General features: G+C 31.9%; 1 protein-coding gene across 2 annotated transcripts in view; it reads left to right on the top strand.

The window, feature by feature from the left end:
* The window catches only part of LOC125054525 (TNF receptor-associated factor 4), a 63,230-nt gene that overhangs the window by 32,041 nt on the left and 9,474 nt on the right, over window positions 1-21,715 (top strand). The window contains exon 1 of one of the 2 annotated variants that reach the window (XM_047656483.1): window positions 5,360-5,648. The exons of the other annotated variant lie outside the window; for it this stretch is intronic. Within the exon in view, the coding sequence (XP_047512439.1) occupies window positions 5,451-5,648 (198 nt within the window). The 5' untranslated portion in view covers window positions 5,360-5,450. Of the gene's footprint in view, window positions 1-5,359; window positions 5,649-21,715 lie in introns of those variants that run through there. 2 annotated transcript variants of the gene reach the window in all.

The raw sequence follows: 21,715 nt of genomic DNA, 5'->3' as shown, positions 1-21,715 counted from the left end.
TGCACATTGGTTATCACATGTCCTATTTAAGGGTCATTAATACATAACAACGTGAAAGCTAAAATCCAGTAGCTCATCCATCCACGCCATCTAAACGCACATTAAGCTTATCACAAATTAAACTTTTAAACTTACGACTCGTCACAGGTAAGTGACAGCTCTAATAAATGTGTCATTGGTTTTATTTTTCTTTTACGCGCGCCATCAATGTCACCTCAATATAACATGATTTAAAAGTTCTATGCCCTTTCTTTGTTTAGAAATTTTAAATTGAGAATGTTAATGACGCAATGGTATTGACAGATTAAAAATAGAATATTGTCTACGGCCGTTGTTGCTGTAACTTGTAAGGGTTGTACAACAAATCGTCATAACGGTCTATAAAGCGTTACTAAAGTGACAGTTAACTTATGAATTGCCTCTATTCTGATTGTTAGTGAATGCGGCTTCGGAATGGAATGTTAACGCAACATAAACGTAAATATGCACGGCTATAGGCATTAATTATTCAAAATCCAAATTTGGATTATCTGTGCTTCAAAATAGATAAGTAATTTCACTCCTACGCGGAGATAAATTGAAGGCTATATTTTAATAAACGTAAAAAAATATTAGGCAATAGTAAATTGTGTACATTAATTTTTAATCAGCCTACACAGATTTTAATACTAGAAATATACACGTAATTAATATTTAATCAAAGGGAATTTGCATTGTCCAACTACAGCGTCGCTTGTAGAAATATTTTATGAACCGTTGTAAATATGTATGTAACCGTTCAATCCGTCATTGGATACGTTATTATAATTGAAAATATTAAATAAAATAAATCCCAGGAACAGTTTTAGTAAGTCTTTTTTCGTCTCTTTCTGTCAAATTGTGTTTATGGTGTGATGAAAAGAAATAATACAATCAAATGCATAGACATATAACGCTTTTTTACTTATAAGACACGTGGTTACATAATCTATACCTGTCAATAAAAGAGTCACGTAAGATATGACGCGTGACCACGTATGCCATTCAAGACAATTAAAAAATCCGGCGCCAAAGAGGTCATTCTGTAAATCTAATTCCTTGTAAATTCGTGTGACGAGTTCACGATTGTTTAAACCATAAAATTAATTAATTTAATAAAATTTTTAAGAAAATATTAGTTTACAATTACTTATTAAAACACTCCATTTCCCTGCGATTTTCTCGCTTAGCCTATTAGCTTCACATATAACAAAGAAGGTCCCTGTAATAATGGTTATCAGGGACTAGATTTGCGTGACGTCTTGTGTAAGACAATAATTAATACTAATTAACATATATAATTAGCTTCAATAAATGAGTAATTATTGTCTTTCTTGAGATTTTAGGAAACTGTATTTGAGAGTTAACACATTCTAAATAGAATTATAATTGACTATTATAAAAATATATTATTATTGTGCTGTTTTTAAAGAAATTCCAAATGCTAGATGAATATTTTTTTACTAAATAATATGAGTTTTATGACAAATTTGAAGGAAACAAAAAGCTTTTCTTACCCTTGCGTCTTAATATATTTATTCACATGTTTTAAAGATTGATGGTGGTCGGGCCATCCGGCGGGTCGCTTTGCTAAATCTATTTTTATTTTTCAAGAGTCCGTGACACACATGGTGTGAAACGCTTTTGTCCTGGCCGCACATGGTCAATTACCCACATTAAGTGGGACAATGTGCTATTTTAAAATAGTTGAAAAGAAAAATTCTTTTAATGGACCGCATCTTAGATTAATTGTATTAATTATTAATCCTTTTTATTTTGTATACCGATGTTAAATGAGTATAAAGAATTTCGGCATGGTATGAAATATGAATTAACATATTCAAAATTTGGACGCATATACAATATAGTATCTTCATTCTTCATCTTTATCAGTATTGTATTGTTTTTGAAATAAACAAACGCAACTAAAGATTCTATCACTATTTGTGTCTATTATTAATTGTCTTTATTAGCTTCTTAATTTATTATTAGTTTTGAAAGCCCGGTGTGGTTAATTAAATTAGGTACATATAAAAAGAACAGTGCATGTAATCTACAAATTTAATGCCCGATTAGTTAACTAATGATTTAAGAAAAAACTACTAGTAACCTACTGCCAAACTGCAGCGTCAGTTAAAGTTATTTATAAACTTAGCCTTTGGAGATATGTTGCCGACCTTTATATTAATTGTTATCTAATACATAATAGATTATTGAGTATCCTTACTGTGGTACTACAAATTATTTTATTGTGGTAGGTCACGTAATAAAGCGATTAATTTAATTAGTTACCCACATATTAATATCCGTTTAGAGGGTTATTTCCGGGGAACTTTGAAATGAGGAAATAATTTATCTGTTATAGCAATTAGTTTAGAAAAAATATTTGTGAGTACCAACACCCCTATACGTGTGAATTTTAGAAATTTCCATGATTGTATATAGTGAAAGAATTCCCTATGGATTAAGTAATAAAGGTTATAATTAAATGAGGTATTTTACTGTTTGTATTATAGTTAATAGTTAGTAAATAGTGGACAATAAAATTTCGTATGGGAAACCCAATATTTAGTTAACAATGTTTAAATCATTTACTAATGGGCAGATTATAAACAAAAGAAAATCCTGTTCACATGATGTTCGTTCTTATACAGGAAATTTACAACCTCTGTCTAATGAAACTTAAATCAGTATTAATTCGTCTTTTTCTGCGGAATTATGATAACACTATGATTTTATTAATAAGGGGAAGATTCAGAAGCGAGGCGAGGGCGACGTCAAAGGTTTTCACTATCATACCAAAAACAATAGAACAAAAAAAGAAAAACTTAGCGAAGTTTGACAAGAAATATGTTTCTAAATAATACGACTAGGTATTTAAACTTGGCTTGGCCGCAACTCGGCTAACCCTGACTTTGACAGACTTAAAATAACAAGACTGAAACTTAGGGTAAACTAAATTTTTATTCTTACACTAAAAGCTCAGCCTAATTTTATAAATAATCACAGTAATTACCACTGATTTTACAGGATTACTTAAAATGTCTCGCATAAAACACGTGTGAAGATAATTATCTTTTAACAAAACACAAACGGTGCTACATTATAATTTACGGCTTCACAAAAATAGACAAACTGTAACTGCATCACAGACAACTTATAAGTTGTGTATGCTACAGATTGACATTTGACTAATTTGTACGACTTTTACAAATACATTTAGCTATTACAAAAATACAGTTTATTTTTGTTGTATGGATATTGTAATATAGGGTGGCCATGCTTAATGGGGTAAATATCATATGTTTTACTGTCATTATGAGTGTTAAAGGATTTAAGAGATTGATCGAGAGAAATATGTTTTTTCATGACTAATTTTTAGTTTTTAATATCGAATTGTCAGCTGTCAATTTAATGACGCAATATCTCAATGTATTTTATAGATGTCAAGTAATCGAGTGAAAAGTATTCTTTTAAGACCATTAAATAAAGTTGACGTAATATATAATTAATACATAATAAGTAAATTAAACATTTCCTCCGAAAACAAGAAGTGTTTAACGGAATAGCATTTCAAATACATGCCAACTGAATACCAAATCAATCAGATTAGTCCCCCTTCGTCAGTATTTATCGATTTTTTATCTGAGATCGAGTGCTTTCAACTCTACATGTTTGATTCCATTCATTAATTTACGATCTCATATAACTATTCCAACAGAAATGCATTGTCAATCACACGCCACCCTCGTTATTTAGAGAAGGGTTGATTCAATACTAAAGTCTGATAGTTAGCTTGGTTTTAAACAAAGAGTGCGTATGGAGTTTTTATTATGAGACAAATGTTGTCTAGGGGTTGGTCGCGTGGCCTTGTTTTTTAGGGAACGTTCTTAGGTCTTTATCTTATGTTTCATAAATAATGTATTATTTTATTGATTTACCGAAAAAACCTAGACAGAAAAACCATACACAGATATAAATATATAATAATTTAAGACTTAAGCACAAAAACTTTAAATATAAAATCTCGTAATTGTTACTTGTTACTGGTTCTTTAAGATTTTAAGAGTGTTAAGCCAACTTTTGAGAATTCCACTTATAATGCGTAAGCACTGCGGGCGGTACTAGGCAGCTGCGCTTGCGCACGTGGCTCGTCGGAAGTTGCAACACGCAATGAACACCATTGTTTTATATCCGCGCATGGCTAACCTCCTCGTGTGAAGACTAAAAGTTTATAAAAAATTGGGAAAGCAAAATTTTAGGAATATCAGATATTTTCTTCACATTAATGTCGGTAAATATTATCAATTTAAAAATGTATGGTAATCAATTTTAAGAACCTAATAATGACATTTAATACCCTGGAAAAGTTGGAATATTGTAATAAACTACAAAAATGATTTTTATTGTAGCTATTTAATAGTTCATTAAGGTGGGAACTGACCAACGTTACGAGGTGTAATGTAACATGTAATGTAACATGTAATGTAATGTTACACAGCGAACATTCGTGCAGTCGGTACGTCGTGTTACGGGGAAACACGACGTAACACGACGTACTGACTGCACAAATGCTCGCTGTGTAACATTACATTACATGTTACATTACACCTCGTAACGTTGGTCAGTTCCCACCTTAAGATTAACAAAAATATTTTTTACGTAATTAACTTTTCGATTTTGGTGCAAATTCGAAATTGGATTCATATATATTTACATTTTAGGAAGTGATGTTGAAATTAATTGTAACAAATATAAGACGTAATATAAGAAAATGATTCGCCAGCTATATTAAGGTCCATAAATAACATTCTTTGTTCCCCATACTCGCATCTTATTGCACATTAATCGGAGGGTGCCACCCTTTGGAATGCCACGTGCAGTTATTTTTTGCACTCTATATAGCGTTTCAAATCTTTTAACGATTATAATTCTACCACAGTCCTGCCCGTACATAAAATTTCAATCTTCTAGCAAATGTGTTTCGAATTAGAAACACAATAATCGTTTAATCACAACCGATATACAAGTAAAAATAAGTACTATAGGAAATAAAAAGTATAATTTCCCACAATAAAATAATCAAATAAAACGAAGAAAAGACAAAAAATATCAATTTTAAATAGTTTAGCCAATAGCCACATATTTTTAAAGCGCTTTACTAAACTTTATCAAATGCTATTGTAATAATAATAATAGTCACAGTAAACAAATGATTGGTCGGCAACAAACTTCAGGGTCCTCCTGCAACACAGTGGTCACCCACACATAGACCCTACCCTACACACACAGTCGGGAATCAACATGAACTCGTCGCAACTTGCACAGGCTGTTTACTTTATGGCATTTTATTCGTTCGCCGGCGTTCGTTGAGAGCGGACGTGTCGCTTATAACAAAGTTCAGTGTCGTGTTGTGCTTATGAACTTTCAAGATGGTGCGAAGCTTGTCGCAGTGGACGAAGACGCTTAGCTTTCCTTCGAGGCTATCTCCCAATCGCACCTCTAAGGAAAGCGTTGTCAATGTACAGCCAAGCTCTCCCGGGGTATCGCCTACGCCTAGTGCTTCATCCCTCCCGCAAGGATCGGAAAAAACAATTTCGCCAATACCCATCACAGAAATCAGTCAAATCGTAAGTTCCCCTAACATTTACCTATTATTTATATGGGTGATATAACGCCTGCATAATAATTATTAGTTTATTTTACCATTTTCTAAATAGAATATTATCTCAAATTTGTCTCTACTTAGATAATAGTATGTCTTCTTGAATTCTGAGTCGTGAGTGTATAGAAGAATATAATATTTAATTAGACAATATTCCTTCATAATGTCCAAATCGTAATCGACTTAGTAACAATGAAATATGTTTACAAACAAACAATAAGTAGTTCATCCCTTAAAACCGCGATAGCACAGTTAAAAGTAACTGGTTTTCCTTTAAAGTCAGTGTACGTGTCCGAAATGCAAACCGAGGTACGCCATATTAGCTGGCTATTAAGCTATATCTTTGAAAGGAAATGAACTATACGTGTTTCGTTTCTCACGGGTAGCCTCAAGTGGTACTTTTACCGAGTGGCAAATTAATGTTCCATTGAAGGCTTTGTTTGTAGGTTAACAACCGTGTATAGTGCGCGGCCGGCAGTGGTTATACAATAAAGCGGTGTTGTATGAATGTTTATTACAGTGGTAGAGGCAGCCGGTGCGCGGCGCAGCGCACCGTTATATTTGTCCCCCTTGCAATCACCTTGGCAAGGCCGCACAGAGATGCGAGTTTTTGCAAACCATGATACCTAGCACATGACTTTCACCTTTTAAGATGCCTTTCTAAATACTGAAGTGTCGGATTTAGGTCTTTTACTGATTTTACAAGTGTGACGTTTTTTCTATACCTTCAAGTTATTAGACAGAAGCTAAGAGTTGTTTGGCTAGCGTGTTATCCATTTTTATTTCGATCTCGTTATCAATTAGCACGTCGCGTTGTTTAAAATATATATCATGCCTCTTTATTATTAATTATACCTATTATGTAAGTATTATCAAACACAGCCTCAGTTTCGCATGCCCAAATTGTTTACAAATTAGAAAAGGATTGCGAATTAAAATTAATCTAATAACAGACTGGCATTTTAACTTATACATATACGAGTACAAAAGTAGTATCGCAACAGCTATAAAGCACACTGTCCTAATTTAAAATTATACAAGATGTTACACCTACGACACGAGGAAAGTAATAAACTTGAATTTATTTGTCATCGTAAAATGAACATTAATTTTGAGTGCATTTTTAAAGACATGATGGAAAACATTTGGTGCGAATGTCTGTATGGAATGCAGACTGCATTTCATTGATACAGGCTTGAATACAAAGTCCGTCAATGGTCAGTGCTTACTGCTTACAGATGGTGAATAAAATTGCAGTAGACTCTAAACATCAGTAGATTTTAAACGAAATAAAATCAAAATAATGACTTAAAAAGTGTCTAAAATAGTTGGATTCAATATAGCCTATATTTTTAAGTTTAAGTTGGAAACTTCTTACATAATTTTGTTACATAACAATAATAAACAGAAATTATTTAAGTATGGTCTCTGTGGCAGTGTACCTTTAATGCTGGCAGGTTATTACTATGTAGGTTGAGAATATTGTAAATATTGTGTATTTGTGTGTTGGAAATATTTTTGAGAATTATTTATTACATTATATCCTCAAAATGCAAACAAAATTCTAGTTTATAAGTTAAAAATATCTGTGCCTTTTCACATTATAGATTACAGTAACTCTACAGTAAACATATGGGCCAAGAAGCACTAGTCTTCATTAAGTTAGCTCACGACAGACTTGACAATTGACTGTCGTGTTAAAGTGTTTAAACAACAGAATCTTTGATTGTGTCGTATGCATCGCAACTCACGCACTAATGGCTGTCACAGATAACTTTCTCGATTAGCGATCAAGATATTTATCGTGATTCATAAAAAAATATTTTTCTCGCTTTCTCAATTATACCTACAAATAAAAAAACTTATTAGTTATTACGTTCTTAGTGTTAGTGATAACCTGACAATCGCTTTTATAACTTAAGCCCGGAAAAAAGTAACATAGCGTAGCAATATTTTATAGGTATTTTATTGTCTGTGGAAAGAACATCTGCGTGTCAAATTCCTGGATGCCATGTGCAAGCTACTGGTGGGAAGCGAACCGTGCACACATGACTTTAAAATTACAATTTGAAAATGGAACGCATGGTTTACTTGTGGTCTATGATCAGATGTTTTTCAATCGTATACGTCTTTAGTTAGTTACTCATAGTCATCATAATGATATTACACAATCACTTTTAATCCGACCTATCAGTTAACATTGTTGTATATTAAACTCAATTTAGTATACAACCAACCTTAATTATTTATTGGACTTTGTATATTTCAAATTAAAAGTGGAATTAAAACTCTGTAAAATTAATAGTGCGACGAATTGCTTACTAGTGAACGAAGAGGGTGCATGTTTTTATAACGTCAGCTGTTCGATGACATCCCGGTAAAGAGGATCCCTATTGAAACCCATTCAAAAGATATGTCAATGAAGCCTTTAGAATTACCTAGTTATAAAAAATATCAGCTGTAACAGAGAAAAAATCTTATAACATACGTTTTAAGAGTTGAAGAGGATTTAAATAAAGGTAATCACTACTTCAGAACTATCGTAAAGATTTGGGAAAACCCACATAATTAATTTAATTATATTAATCATACGTACATATAAAAATATTAACTTTTGTCATACAAATACAGTTCAATAGTTGTTATAGTATGACTATCATTATTTCATCAACTAGATTGAAATGGTTAGCAGCAAATAAAGTCACGTCGTAACGCATTTCAACGCGTTGCGTGTGCGCTACGAATCAGTTAATCATCAGTTTTCGAAGGCTGTTGTTGTAATTGGATATACTATCAACCTTTGAACCAGACTCTAGTTACTAGATGACAATTGCAATATTTCTGCGAAATAATTTGATGTTAATTGAAATCGCGTGTTCGTGGATTCGCGTGTGGATTTATTAAAAAAATAATAAAACAGTGGCGCTACAACCTTTTTAGGTCTGGGCCTCAGATTTCTGTATCTGTTTCATGATCATTTCTTAATCAGACTCCTGTGCCATGTGCACGCCTTTTTTGGGTCTAAAACAAGCAGGTTTCCTGAAGATACTTTCGTTCACCGTTCGAGCGAAAGTTAAATACGCACATAGAAATAAAGTCCATTGGTGCACAGCCGAGGATCGAACCTACAACCTCAGAGATGATGAGGCCAACACTGCGTATCATGAATAGGTAATTCATTACATATTTACGATCGTATTTTTAACAAAATTTACGCTTACAAGTTACATTACTTGCTCACTAAAACAAGAACGTCAGTTTATTGATTTTTATTGTCTCATAATTATAACAACCATAATCAGAGTTGTACATTAAATAATCGGTAATAATTATAATTAAACATAATTAATAACTGTTATTTTAGCCCTTATTAACATTTCTAACCTCTACGTCGCAATCCACCTCAACATTGCGTAAACAATTTTGCAAAACTGCTAAGAATCATATGCTTATCGTTATGTGACTTGAGCAAGCGACAAGGAATAACGTTCAATATTTGATTAGGTCAAATAAATATTGGTTACAGATAAGCATTATCCATACAACATATATTCTTGTAAAACTTTTTTAATATTATCTGCGATTGATACAAAATAATAATAAAGCCCCTTTATTACCAATCTTAACAAATGTTGAATATACAGTTTAGATTTGTTATTTTTTTTTATTGTTAGGTACTCTTTTTGTACTTCCTTCAGTATCAGAACCGGAACCGGAACCTCTTCACGGGTAAAGCTTATACCATGGCTTTCTTTCTACGCCTTCTGTTAGCGTTGAAAAAGCACACACAAATTTGACCTGTATTTGTTATCCGCGTCATTGTCAGAAATTACGAATGATTACCCAAATACCTTTCACACAATTGAAACAAATGCGTGATCCGATAACATTTATCTCCGATATCAAAGATCATCACAGACTACAAATCGACGAGACTACAATCGATGTCGAAACTGATACCTACTTTAGTATAAAAGAAAATTGATAATAGAGACGAGAAATTGAGTTTATACGCATTATTTTATATATTATTTCTTTATATCTTCGCACTCATTCTCTTACATACACCCACACACTCACGCGTGTTACGCGTAATCCTTTTTGTTAAAAAATTGTATGAAGTTGTCGTAAACAGTTTAAAAAAATTCAAAAATTGTTTTTAATGGAAATAACTATTACGTTTGTAATGGACAAACTTGACTTACACATAATAATCCATTGCTATAATGAAAAAATACATTTTTATTTTTTATAATAGTATATAGTCTTACATAAATATAACACGTAGGTAATTGACAAGTTACTAGTCGCCTAGTATCAATGCTACCCTTGATTCATAATACTCCAATATCAGCGGATGTGTTACATGATATACGGGATATTTCTATATCGCTGCGGATGCGAAAAAAATAAGATTGCATTTCCGGGACAGGGATGATAATCGCGTGATTAAATTCCATTCGAGTGTGATAGCTAACACAAATACAACGAGATGTGATTTGAATAAGTCCAATAGAGATTCTATCAAGGCAATAATTAAATAAACGGTAGAAGGAACGCAGATATATACCAAAATGTGTATTTATGTGTTTAAATATTAATCAATTATTTACTAATAATATATTTTGGTGGTATTTTTTCTCATCTCTTCTCATTATTTAGTCTGTTATATTTTCTTATTGAATACATACAAAAATAATAAATTTACCTAGGTATCGGATATATAATCGATTTTTATGTATAATCAAATACACTACCCACTCGTGTGTGATAACTATGAAACTATAATATTATATGTATATACTAATCCATTTCAATATAACTATTATTTTAAATTCATCAAACTGTTGATTCTATAAAACTGATGTTGCCAATATCACCTATGTCGCAACTAGAAAACAATGAATTGCCCAACATTTACGATATACTAGAGAATTCTTCTATTGTTTGGAAATCGTGTATATGGAAAAAAGGTTTTCTATAAACTCACGTTATAAATTATAATATTAAAACAGGCCAGTAACTATATATAAGTATTTTTATCGTTGGAGAAATATGTTGATATTCCCTTAATAGGTCTTGAATTAAATTCTTATTTAGTAGGCTTTGAGGCCGTCTTAATTTCAATTACGATATGAAAATTTATTGATAACAAGCAGATGCTGCATACCAGGAAAAGGCCTTGGCAGGTGCGTGTGCGCAGATGTTACAACGGAAATTTCGGGAGATTTAACGCACGCATCTAACAGCTGACGGCAAAAAATACTACCTGAGTATAGAGATTTTACATTGATCAGCTGATTCGACAGCTGCGAATAATAGGCTTTTAATAACCACAATATGAGGACAGCAAAGTCGCGTTTATAATGCAACATTTTTGTATTGGATAAGTAGCAGATGAAGAAAAATCAAGCGTTTAAAACTTATCTCTATATACATAATTACATATATGTATATATAAAATTCTCGAATCTCGTGTCACAATGTTCGTTCCCATACTCCTTCGAAACGGCTCTACCGATTCTTATGAATTTTTTTATAATATTTCAAACCCCTTAGTGATAAGGGGTGTCAACTCCAAAAAAACATTTTTATTTTTTAGATTTATTTTTTTATGATACAGCATACAAAAATACATACACCCCTCTACAATCAACTCCTATTTTTTATTATACTCGTAGTGGATAGTTATTTTTATTGAACTAAAAAAATGTTTCCTAGAAATAATATACATGGCAAAACAACGTTTGCCTGGTCAGTCTTTATAATAATTATAACAAAAAAAAAACAGAAAACGTTAATATACCGTTCATTTCGAATTAATAACTAAAAAGCTATAAAATCGCATAGAAGATATAAATATATAAAACTAACTTTAAATTATGAAAATTATATTTTAGTTCCCGTTTTCTTCAGCTAGAAGATGTTTCGAGTGCCATTAGTTTAAAAATAAATTGGTCCAAGGTTAATTACGCCTTAATGGTCTTAAGTTTATCTTGACCTCATCCCAAGTTTCGTTTTAACCACGTCTCTATTGCGATCTTGAAAATGTTGCAAAATTTTAAATGAAAATGTTCTTTAGGTATATAGCATTTAACATTTTTATTTATTGACATATTAAACATATGTGCCGACTTACTATTTCGTACTTGAACAAAACTTTACAATGGGCGCCGAAATCCTGAGATTACTCCTTACATATACACATTACATATTTAAAAACATTACAATTATAATATTCAGAATAAAACCTTATTAAGTAAGCAATATTATCAACTATGCTTATTTTATGCTAAATAATTCTTGTATGAAACGGTCAGTTAATTATTTGATAATTTATTTACAATACACATGTGCCGCAGTGAAAAGAATGATCTTTCGGGGACTACAACATGGCAAGATTTGTTTCGTATCGAAGAGTACTGATATTTTTAAATGACAGAATACTTATGTAAGAAAACTCGGAATCTGTGTGAATGCTTGTTAAGGATATTTCATTTATAGTTTATAATAGTCATGTAGGTTAAATTGATAACAATAAATACATAGGTACTGTTTATATTGAGAACAGGACATTTACCATAAACAAAAAATCTTATGTAATGTTGCCAATGTATATTACATGGAGGGGAGAACAAATAAGCGCGCGGACCGTACGTTACGCTGTTGGCCTAAAAAATCTTATGTAGTCTTCTATAACAAGAACTGAAGCAGCAAAAACTGACCAGCTGTTTCATACAAAAACTGTTGTAAAAGCTCAAAGGGCCCTCGTATTTATAGATTATAAACAAAGTGCGTCTGTTTTGTATCGAATGTTTGTTGCTAGAGCCCTTTGAGTACCTTTTAACCTTCGACTTGTATATCTTTAACTATTTTTGAAGCGCTCCCTTGATCTAGTAGTTAATATATGTGGTTAATTAGATCGTGGGTTAATGTTGGGTAAGGTTCGGTATATATTTTGCCTTTTTATATAGTTTTACATAGATTGAAAAGCCATAATGTACTGTATTACAAGTTACAAAGGCGATTTATCATCGACTAGCTGATGCTTGCAAGACGACGTTCTCGTGGAAATGGGAGAACACAAATAATAACGATAAAAAATATGTATAATAAGTGAAATAATTTCCAGAGATTACCTCCTACTATATATTTGACATTTTGCGATACGAATTTTAAAAATGGAACATAATAACACGATAATGGAACAATGTAATATAAGTTTGAAATGATTTATCTGGCAAAGCAATCAAACAATGGGGAGTCAGTTGGTAATTATGCCTCAATAAATCTTTGTGCATCTTGAGCAAATTGATTGACCTATCCTTTGGCTAATTTGGTTTGGATCATTCAATTAATTTCTATTTTATTTTTATATTTTTTGTGTGTTTATTTTAATTTTATAAATAAACCGTTATTAATGACCATAAAAAAATATTATTCTTATGTTAGGCTCTATTAATAAAAATCATTTGCGTCGCTTAAAGAGAAGTTTTGTTAGTAACAATAATGAAATTGTATTAGAAGCTATCATTCTTTAGATATATCAGATAATTACATAGGCAGTTGATTGACATTAATAAGACCAATTCTCAAATTGGTTAATTATACACCTTCACATTTAAATTGTATAATTTATTATAAAATTATCACCCTATGCATTGATTGGATTTGAATAGGGCTTATATGATTTGAATAATTGATCATTATAACCATCAGTTTTGGTTGGTTTTTTGGTTAATAAATTCTGAATGCATTATTTACATGACTTAATTAAATTGAATGAAACTTAAAAGTTTATATTTTTAAGTTTATTGTGGCCAGTGAATTAATTTGAATTTCGAATTATTCTTCAATTACCCGGATGCTAGTTTAAACTTTGATCGTAATTTGACTGCAATGTATTGGACATCCGGTTGGTTTTCCTAGTAAAGGAAAGAAGCAACGACTGTCACAAATGTTTTGATTTCCAGTTAATAATTAATAGAATAAAATAAAATTAACTCAATAAATATTCCTTTTAATAATATTTTTGTAAATGTTTCTTTTAATAATATTTTTGAATAAATTTAAAAACTATACATTAAGACAATGTTCCACAGAATGTAAATCAGTGTATTGTTAGATAATCTGTGGTTCGGTCGAACGCGATACGAATCGCCAAGTACCCGATCATTTCGCGTAAGTGTTAACTTGTGGGAGACTTGAAAATAAGCTCAAAAGTTTAGTCATCCTTTTGTAATGCGTACGCGCACTGCCTTTTAATTTTATTATGACGGTTCTAAACTGTAGAACTGGGACTATGTTAGCATACTGCTAACTATCGATCTTTATTTACTTGTATTGTTTATCACTACTAAATTTCTTTACTGCTACAACCCTAAATGGATCTTAACCTCAGACTGCAACCGTTTATTTGATCATTTTTATTTCATAGACAAGTAGATGATCAGCCTTCTGTCTGACACATTGTCGTTTTATGGATTTTGATATACAGCGTACCAGCGATATGCGCACATAGAAAGTCTATTGGTGCACGGTCGTGATTGAACCTACGACCTTAGATGAGTCACTGGCCTTGTTAATATAACAATATAAATATTTATATAAACGCTGTATGGATTAATAAAAATAAATTACGACATTTACACCTAATTACACGGTCATAGTATGCAAGCAGAATGTAAACAATTGAAATTAAGATTTAAACCGGTAAAGACATCCGTATTTAACACTAAACGTCCTATTCGCATCGCCATTGTTTTGCTTCGTGTTAAGTTTTTAATTGACATTCTTGTATCTATGTAACCGAAAAACTCTGGCACTTGTAAACCAAATGATTACGGGACTAGCGAACTTTACATTGTTTTATCTATATGAAAACATAGGAGACAATGGCAAATAAAATGCTTACAATTCATCTTAAACTAAAGAAAGAAAGAAAATACTTTATACATAATAAAAAATTAAGTTTAGTTAAAAGAGAAAGTGCACTAGCCCCTACACTAGGATTCCCTGTGTCGTGGGTAGCTAGCCTGAAAGCAGATAGTCTAGCAACTGTTTAATCAACGCTATTTTAAGAAAGACAAATATCTGATATTAGAATCAAAATATAGTATACAGTTGTAGAGCAAGAAAAGTAGTAGATTTCGGGTTGGTTTTGGTCCTTTATTATCAAAAAAAAGTAATAAATATATTATATTAAATTTAAATTGCAATAATTTTTCAAAACGGCAACACAAAATTCGTTCCCACGGATGACCGTGCACGCGTTATTATCTTTTTTTAATTTACATCCGCGCCTCGGGCGTTAAGGAGCCAAATAGAACAAAACCACCACTTTCGTATGATAGCCATTTGATTGTTCGTATAGTCTATCATTAGGCTGCATTATCTCCTCGGATGCGTAAGCGCACTATGACGTGCGTTAGTGGTATGATTTATTATCTTGTCTATGGCTTGACTATGTTTTAGGCGCATTCGAGCTACTCAATGCGATTAGGCATAGAATGGTACGGCTGGGTATTTTAAAAAATAATTGTAAGAAGCCAAAAATATATCATGTATAATTAAAGTAATGTACTATGGGACTCGTAAAAGAAAATTACAAATCCATAAACATCATAATGCAAGAAGTATATTTTTGTCTTTTTTTTTTAATGGCTCTGGCACGATTTGTGGATTAGCCAGCGTCAAGTATAGCATTTTTTATAATTCATGCTTGTCTTTAGAAATTCGACCGTGTCCTCCATGTACGGTTTAAGCACTCGCCCGGTACCGCACAACCCTCCCAAAGGCCGAGAACAAATTTAAATTAAATTAAAACTTGCCCTCGAACCGGGAATCGAACCCGATACCCCTCACCTAGCTGCCACTTAATAAGACCGCTAGGCTATGCGAACCCTTTTTTTGTCTTTATAGAATAAGATACAAATTGATACCGTTGTTTCAACAATGTTAAAGTACCATTATTTAAAAGTAGTGTTTATTTTTGTTACTAAACCACAATACGTTAGCTGTAGGAAGTCGATTTTGCAAGCCTACTTTGAGACCGGTTTGAGGCGGAGATTCGCCTCGGCCTGGCACCGAGACGCCAGCCAGCGTGAAATGGTTTTAATAATCTCTATCAATATTACTTTTATCCTTTTTGCTATTTACATTAATGTCGTTAACCTTGCTTACGCCGTAAACATATATTATTTCTCGTTAGTTAAGACTTGCTGTTTGTCAAATAATTTAACCCAATTTATGAATATCTTAATTCTTTGTCCATATGTTCTTTATGCAGTATCTGTACTATAAATAATAGCTTGTTTATAACACGCGTATATACTTTACAAGCTTTACTATATAGAGAGCAGTGTTGGTCTTGTGGCTTCAGCGGGCCACTCTCATACCTGAGGTCGTAGGTTCGATCCCCGGCTGTGCACCAATGAACTTTTGTGCGCATTTAACATTTGCTCGAACGGTGAAGGAATACATCGTGAGGAAACCGACATGTCCCAAAAAATCGACGGCGTGTGTCAGGCACTGAAGGCTGATCACCTACTTGCCTATTAGATTTAAAAATGATCCTGAAACAGATTCAGAAATCTGAGGCCAAGACCGTAAGAGGTTGTAGCGCCACTGATTTATTTTATATACTTTAAAATAATGCAAAAAGTGATTGTTTTCACGCACCAAAGTTGGCAGATGAAATGTATTAAAATAGATTGTTTTAGCTCACATTCTATAGCGATAAATATACATAGATAATAGTTGTTATAAGTAAGTTTTACCGTTTAATCTCCTACGCAAGTAAACATCAATTTTCCTTCAACATGGTAACAGAAAAACATTTTGTCGAAATCATGCCCATAAGTAGAAAAGCAGTAGAGGTCAGGTGGATACGTGGGTGTCCAGGTGAGGCTGTATAAAGGCTTTAATTTAGTTAATTTGTCGACTGGCTGGCAAATGACGTGTGTTAGAAAAAAATTGTACAAAGAACAGTGCAGTGTAGTGATGAGTTACGTCGTTGTTTTTCATGATTTCCTAGAGGTCTGTATTATAACGTTTTTTAATAGATTAAAGCAAAGTTTTCGAAACTATTTTGTTGTATTCTGTAATTAAAGTAATGATTTTTAAGATGATTTAAAAAAATCATTACTATTAATTATATTTATTTTGAATACTTAATGTGAATTTAATGTTGCAAATGTGTGATCGTTGAATATCCAGAGACAATTTACAATAATTAAATATCACGTTTATTCTAATTGATTGCATATTCAAGAGTCTGGATTATCTTTTAAGAATATCATCTTCAGAATTAATGTGTTTATATTATATAATACGCAATTTAAATTTGACTCTACTCAATTCTAAGAAGACATTACCGTCGACTCGACAATTAATCGTGGGAATTTGTATAATTGCCAACTAACAATGAATTCTACGTATTTCTTGATTTTTTGTTACTTGTTTATCAAAGGTTAAATTTCTTGCCTGTTATTCATATTTTTGTACACATTTAGCTTCCAAAACGGTCGTATGATAAAAAGTGGAATACCAATACTAGAACAACAGGTTCGATTCTGACATGTCAAAACATGCTTCTGATCGGAATTCCTATTCCTAGGACAAACAACCACGTGTTTAAAATTGTAGGCTTTATTTCTTTATAGTAGTTTTATTACGTAAATGGAATTTATGGATCAACGCAGTAATTTGTACTTTTAACTTTGTTTTAAACTTCCGTGTTGTTTCTATAATAAGACGTGTCGCGAATTAGTAAGGACCTCTGTGATTCATACAGTTGCTAAAATGTATATATTACTATCAGGAAAGACTATTAAATTAGTTTTTGTATAAGTCACTATGTGACCAGTGTTTGAAAGATGCCGACAACTTAATAAAGTCTTTATTAAGTGTAAATTGTTAGTTATTTCGTAACAGCTAACATAGATTATATATAAGTAACAAAAAACAGTTATATTTGAACTTGTATCATTTACAAAGGGAAAAATCAATAAAAAATATTCAATACATTTAACGTGGTGTATTGGTGTAAAAGTAATCATACATACCCTATCGAGAGGGCGATAAATCGTATAGTTTTCGTCAAAAATGTAATGCTATTGAACACTCTTATTATATTTTGCTTTAGTAAATTAAGTTAGTTGTTAATTACTCATTAGCCTTACTTTTGGCTTGATAGTTTTTAATTTGTCTCAGTGAAAGCAATTTAAAAATAAAGAACAAGTGACCAATATCTCCAAAGAAATATCTCCATACACAGTTTCTTCGATTTTCGGTATGTTTATTTTGTAACATCGGTGCATCAAAGGCACGTGAATGTCTAATAACTACGTAATAATAGATGAAACGATTCCGATAAGATGTGGGAACTGTGGGAGCTTACATTCAATTAGTGTAATCAGATGTAAACGTTTACTTTGAACTGTAATCTTAAGAAAACAAAACATTATTGCATACTCCATTTTATACCCCTGTTATTACCAAATTATAGTGTTTATTAGATTTCGAAGTTTATTGCGATAACACAGATTTCTTTTCTTGCCATAGTGAGTTATCGTCTATATAAAAAATATATTTCTTGCAGATTACAGTCTATCATTATACCGAAACATTTATTGGTTTGACTATTGTACTAAAATGTTTCGTCTTATATAGGAAAACTTTGTCTTATGAAAAAAAAACCACCCCAATAAAATACAATATCCTGAAACTTTATATGTGTGCAATTTTCATTTTAATAGCGTAAAAGACACTTCATGCAGAGGTTCTTGCAAATTAGCATTATGTTCACGCAGGAAGTGATAAAATATTTGGTGTACAGTAATGACCAATGAATCACTTTGCAAATGCTATGACGCGGTTAGATAAGGCGATCTTCTTGAAACCCTCATGTAAAATCAGGGTAAAATATTAGTAATTTATCGACCTATATTTGAACAAACACATAGATATAATATACCCTATTGGTATATTATCCATGGTATATTATCGTTCCGTGTCATTTCTAATAGATGATCAACTTTTTGTATCTAACACACACTCGACTTTTTGGGAATAAAGCCTCACGGTGTTTTTCTTTATCATAGGAGCAAGTGTTAAATGCAAGAGTCCATTGCACAGCCAGGAATCGAACCTACGACTGCAGGAATGAGTCGCACGTTGAAACCACTAGGCCAACTCTATAACACTTATCGACTATTATAATTCGTTTGCGATTAGCAAGGAAAGTCTATTTAAAAGTTATAAAACCTGTAACTAAATACCAAACACATCGATAAAATTTTACTATCAGTAGTCTATGTTTTTTAAAACATTAATACTTTTAAATCATTCATCTCGTAAAATAAATAACAGTCCTTGTCCTAAAATAAAGAATAGTTAACAAAGTTATTTGAACCGTAACGCAGTCATTACGTCTTTTAGCACTTTACTACGAGGTTAACTCGTCGACTGTATCGTAATATTGTCATCAACTTCATTTTTATTGTTGCACCTCTCTCTATTTTCATAAGAACGAAAAGGATAGACATTAAGTAAAAAGTATAATAAAGCTAACCATTTATTGATGCTGCATTTGTTTTTACTTTGTTTAACGATTATAATAATTGTCTATTACTAAACTATTAGTTGCTTTGAGGTTGGATCGAAAATTCCGTCGCAAAATTACTTTGCAACAGTTATTCCGAAATCAGTCATAGAGTTGACTTTATAATGATAGATTGAGAATGCAGAATCCAAATAATTCGAAATTTGAAAAAGCAAAGTAGTTTGATTTCTAGTTGATACTTCCTTCTTTGCCTTATACTATTGGGTATTAAGCTTAATGGCGAATGATTCGCGGATCAATGTCCGAATTGACGGCGAGAACTCACAATTGCTCAATGGCGGTTTCCGGTGATCGATCAATCTGCGCGGACGCATACTCAATTGGCTACTTGACTTTATTTATGGGGGAGTTTATTGCTAGGGATTTCCTAATGGATTAGGGATTATAAGGTCATATTAATTCAAAACTAGTTTTTGGGGTACTTTATTATATTGTCTACTTTTTGTATGTAACGATGGTCTATGCGGAAGTTGTAGGCTAGTAAGACCATTTCTTTAGTACAGTGAATTAATTGAATCATCAAAATTGGTGTCATTCAGAAGATGTACCAAAATAACTTCTTATGAAAACTACTAAAACACTAGTCTAAAAAAGATCAGATTTTGTCTACACGAAATCAAACTTATGATGGGACCTATATCCATGTACTATAAGCAATAATATTGGTGCATTATTACTTTGAATCTACGAGAATTCTTTTAATTTTTAAACGAGTAGGCCTCTTAAATCTAATATATCCTCACTTTTACACCATTACACCACACACCGGCAAATTAGGTAATACTTAGTTAAATGTATTGAATATTTTTTTATTGTTTTTTCCCTTTTGTAAATATTATGTATTGTATCTTTGGCTATATTTTTAGTGTAATTGTTTGTTTTATATATAATTTTTAGTAGCTGTAGGATAACGAAATAAATAAAAAATAAGTTTTGTTATACTCTTGCCATTCTTCAAAGTTCAAATTAAGGAGCTACAAAAGATTAAAACGTTAAAATGAAGACCTAATACGTTTGTATTCCGATAGAGTTTGTCCATGTCAAACTGAGCTTTACTATCGTTGACGCCAAACATCAATATTTCGTAACTAATTAAAGCAATATCGAGATAATGTATCTACCACAATAGACGCGCCGACAGTCTTCTTCTTACGAACGCATAAATCAACGCAAACCACCGGAACCGATATCGGTTTCGTAACCTCTTGTCAATTTGATAATGTTCAAGTGCAGCATTATGTGCAATAAACAGTTATTGAATACATTGTTTGAAGATACGTTTATTTATTAGCCTCTTCACAAGTTAACATAACAGGTATTAGCTATCATTGAGAGATTCGTGTTTTTAAATTTGACGACTCATTGGTCTAGTGGTCTCCTGACTGCGAATCAATGGGTCCCGGGTTCGATTTCCGGCTGACACGAACATCGATGTGATGAGCATTTGGTGTTGTGCTTAGGTCTTGGGTGTTTAAATATGTATTTATATGTCTATCTATCTATAATATGTATGTATATCCGTTGCCTAGTACCCATAACACAAGCTTCACCAGCTTAGCATGGGACTAGGTCAATTGGTGTGAATTGTCTTTAAAAAATAATTAAGATAATCAACTACATTAAAAAAATTGATTAAATCCGCAGATTAAGTGTAAAATTCGAAATTATAACAATATTTAATTTAAAAATTCCAGTGTCTTTAGTTTTTGTAACCTCCGAAACGGCTTGACCGAATATTTGTGTGCGGTCTGAAAATAAGTCATAAACGATTACTACGTATGTAGCTCTTAATGACAAGGGTGGCACACGCCTAATTTTTCTTAATTTATTGGAAAAAATTAAAATATAAACAACCAGAACTTTACAATAGCTATAATAGTACTGTTATAATCTTTATATGGCAACACCAACATTTAATAGTTTAACATATAGTCCTCAAATTTTATAGAACTTTTATATTGTTAAATATCAACCTTGACATGAAGTTTGTGTAAATGTCATACGAATTTTAATGTGTATTCAATATTCATACTGTTAGGAAAGGACTATGACCTCAATAGATTACATCAAATAGAATTAAAACGAAATTTTGAAGTAGAATTAAGTAGATCTTGTTTCATGGCTATTCATATCACTATATGTTATACGCCTCACTGTTTTGGAATATATACCTTACAAAAAGTATATCTAAATGTAAATGAAGGACTTTAATATAATATGCTGAGACCATTCGAATATAACAAAAATAAATGAAAATAAACATTCTAAATTAAATGTAACTCGATCGCCCGAGTTCTGAGATGTTCTAACATTAATTGATGTGAGGATCTGTCAAGTGCGATATTTCTGGTTCTTTTTAATGTTCTGGATCTTTATTGTATATTGATAATTAATTGAAATACATGCGT

Source organism: Pieris napi, chromosome 12, assembly GCF_905475465.1.
Source record: "Pieris napi chromosome 12, ilPieNapi1.2, whole genome shotgun sequence".
Lineage (NCBI taxonomy): Eukaryota > Metazoa > Arthropoda > Insecta > Lepidoptera > Pieridae > Pieris > Pieris napi.
Note: the sequence above shows the minus strand (reverse complement) of the source record. Positions and strands in the feature narration are given on the sequence as shown.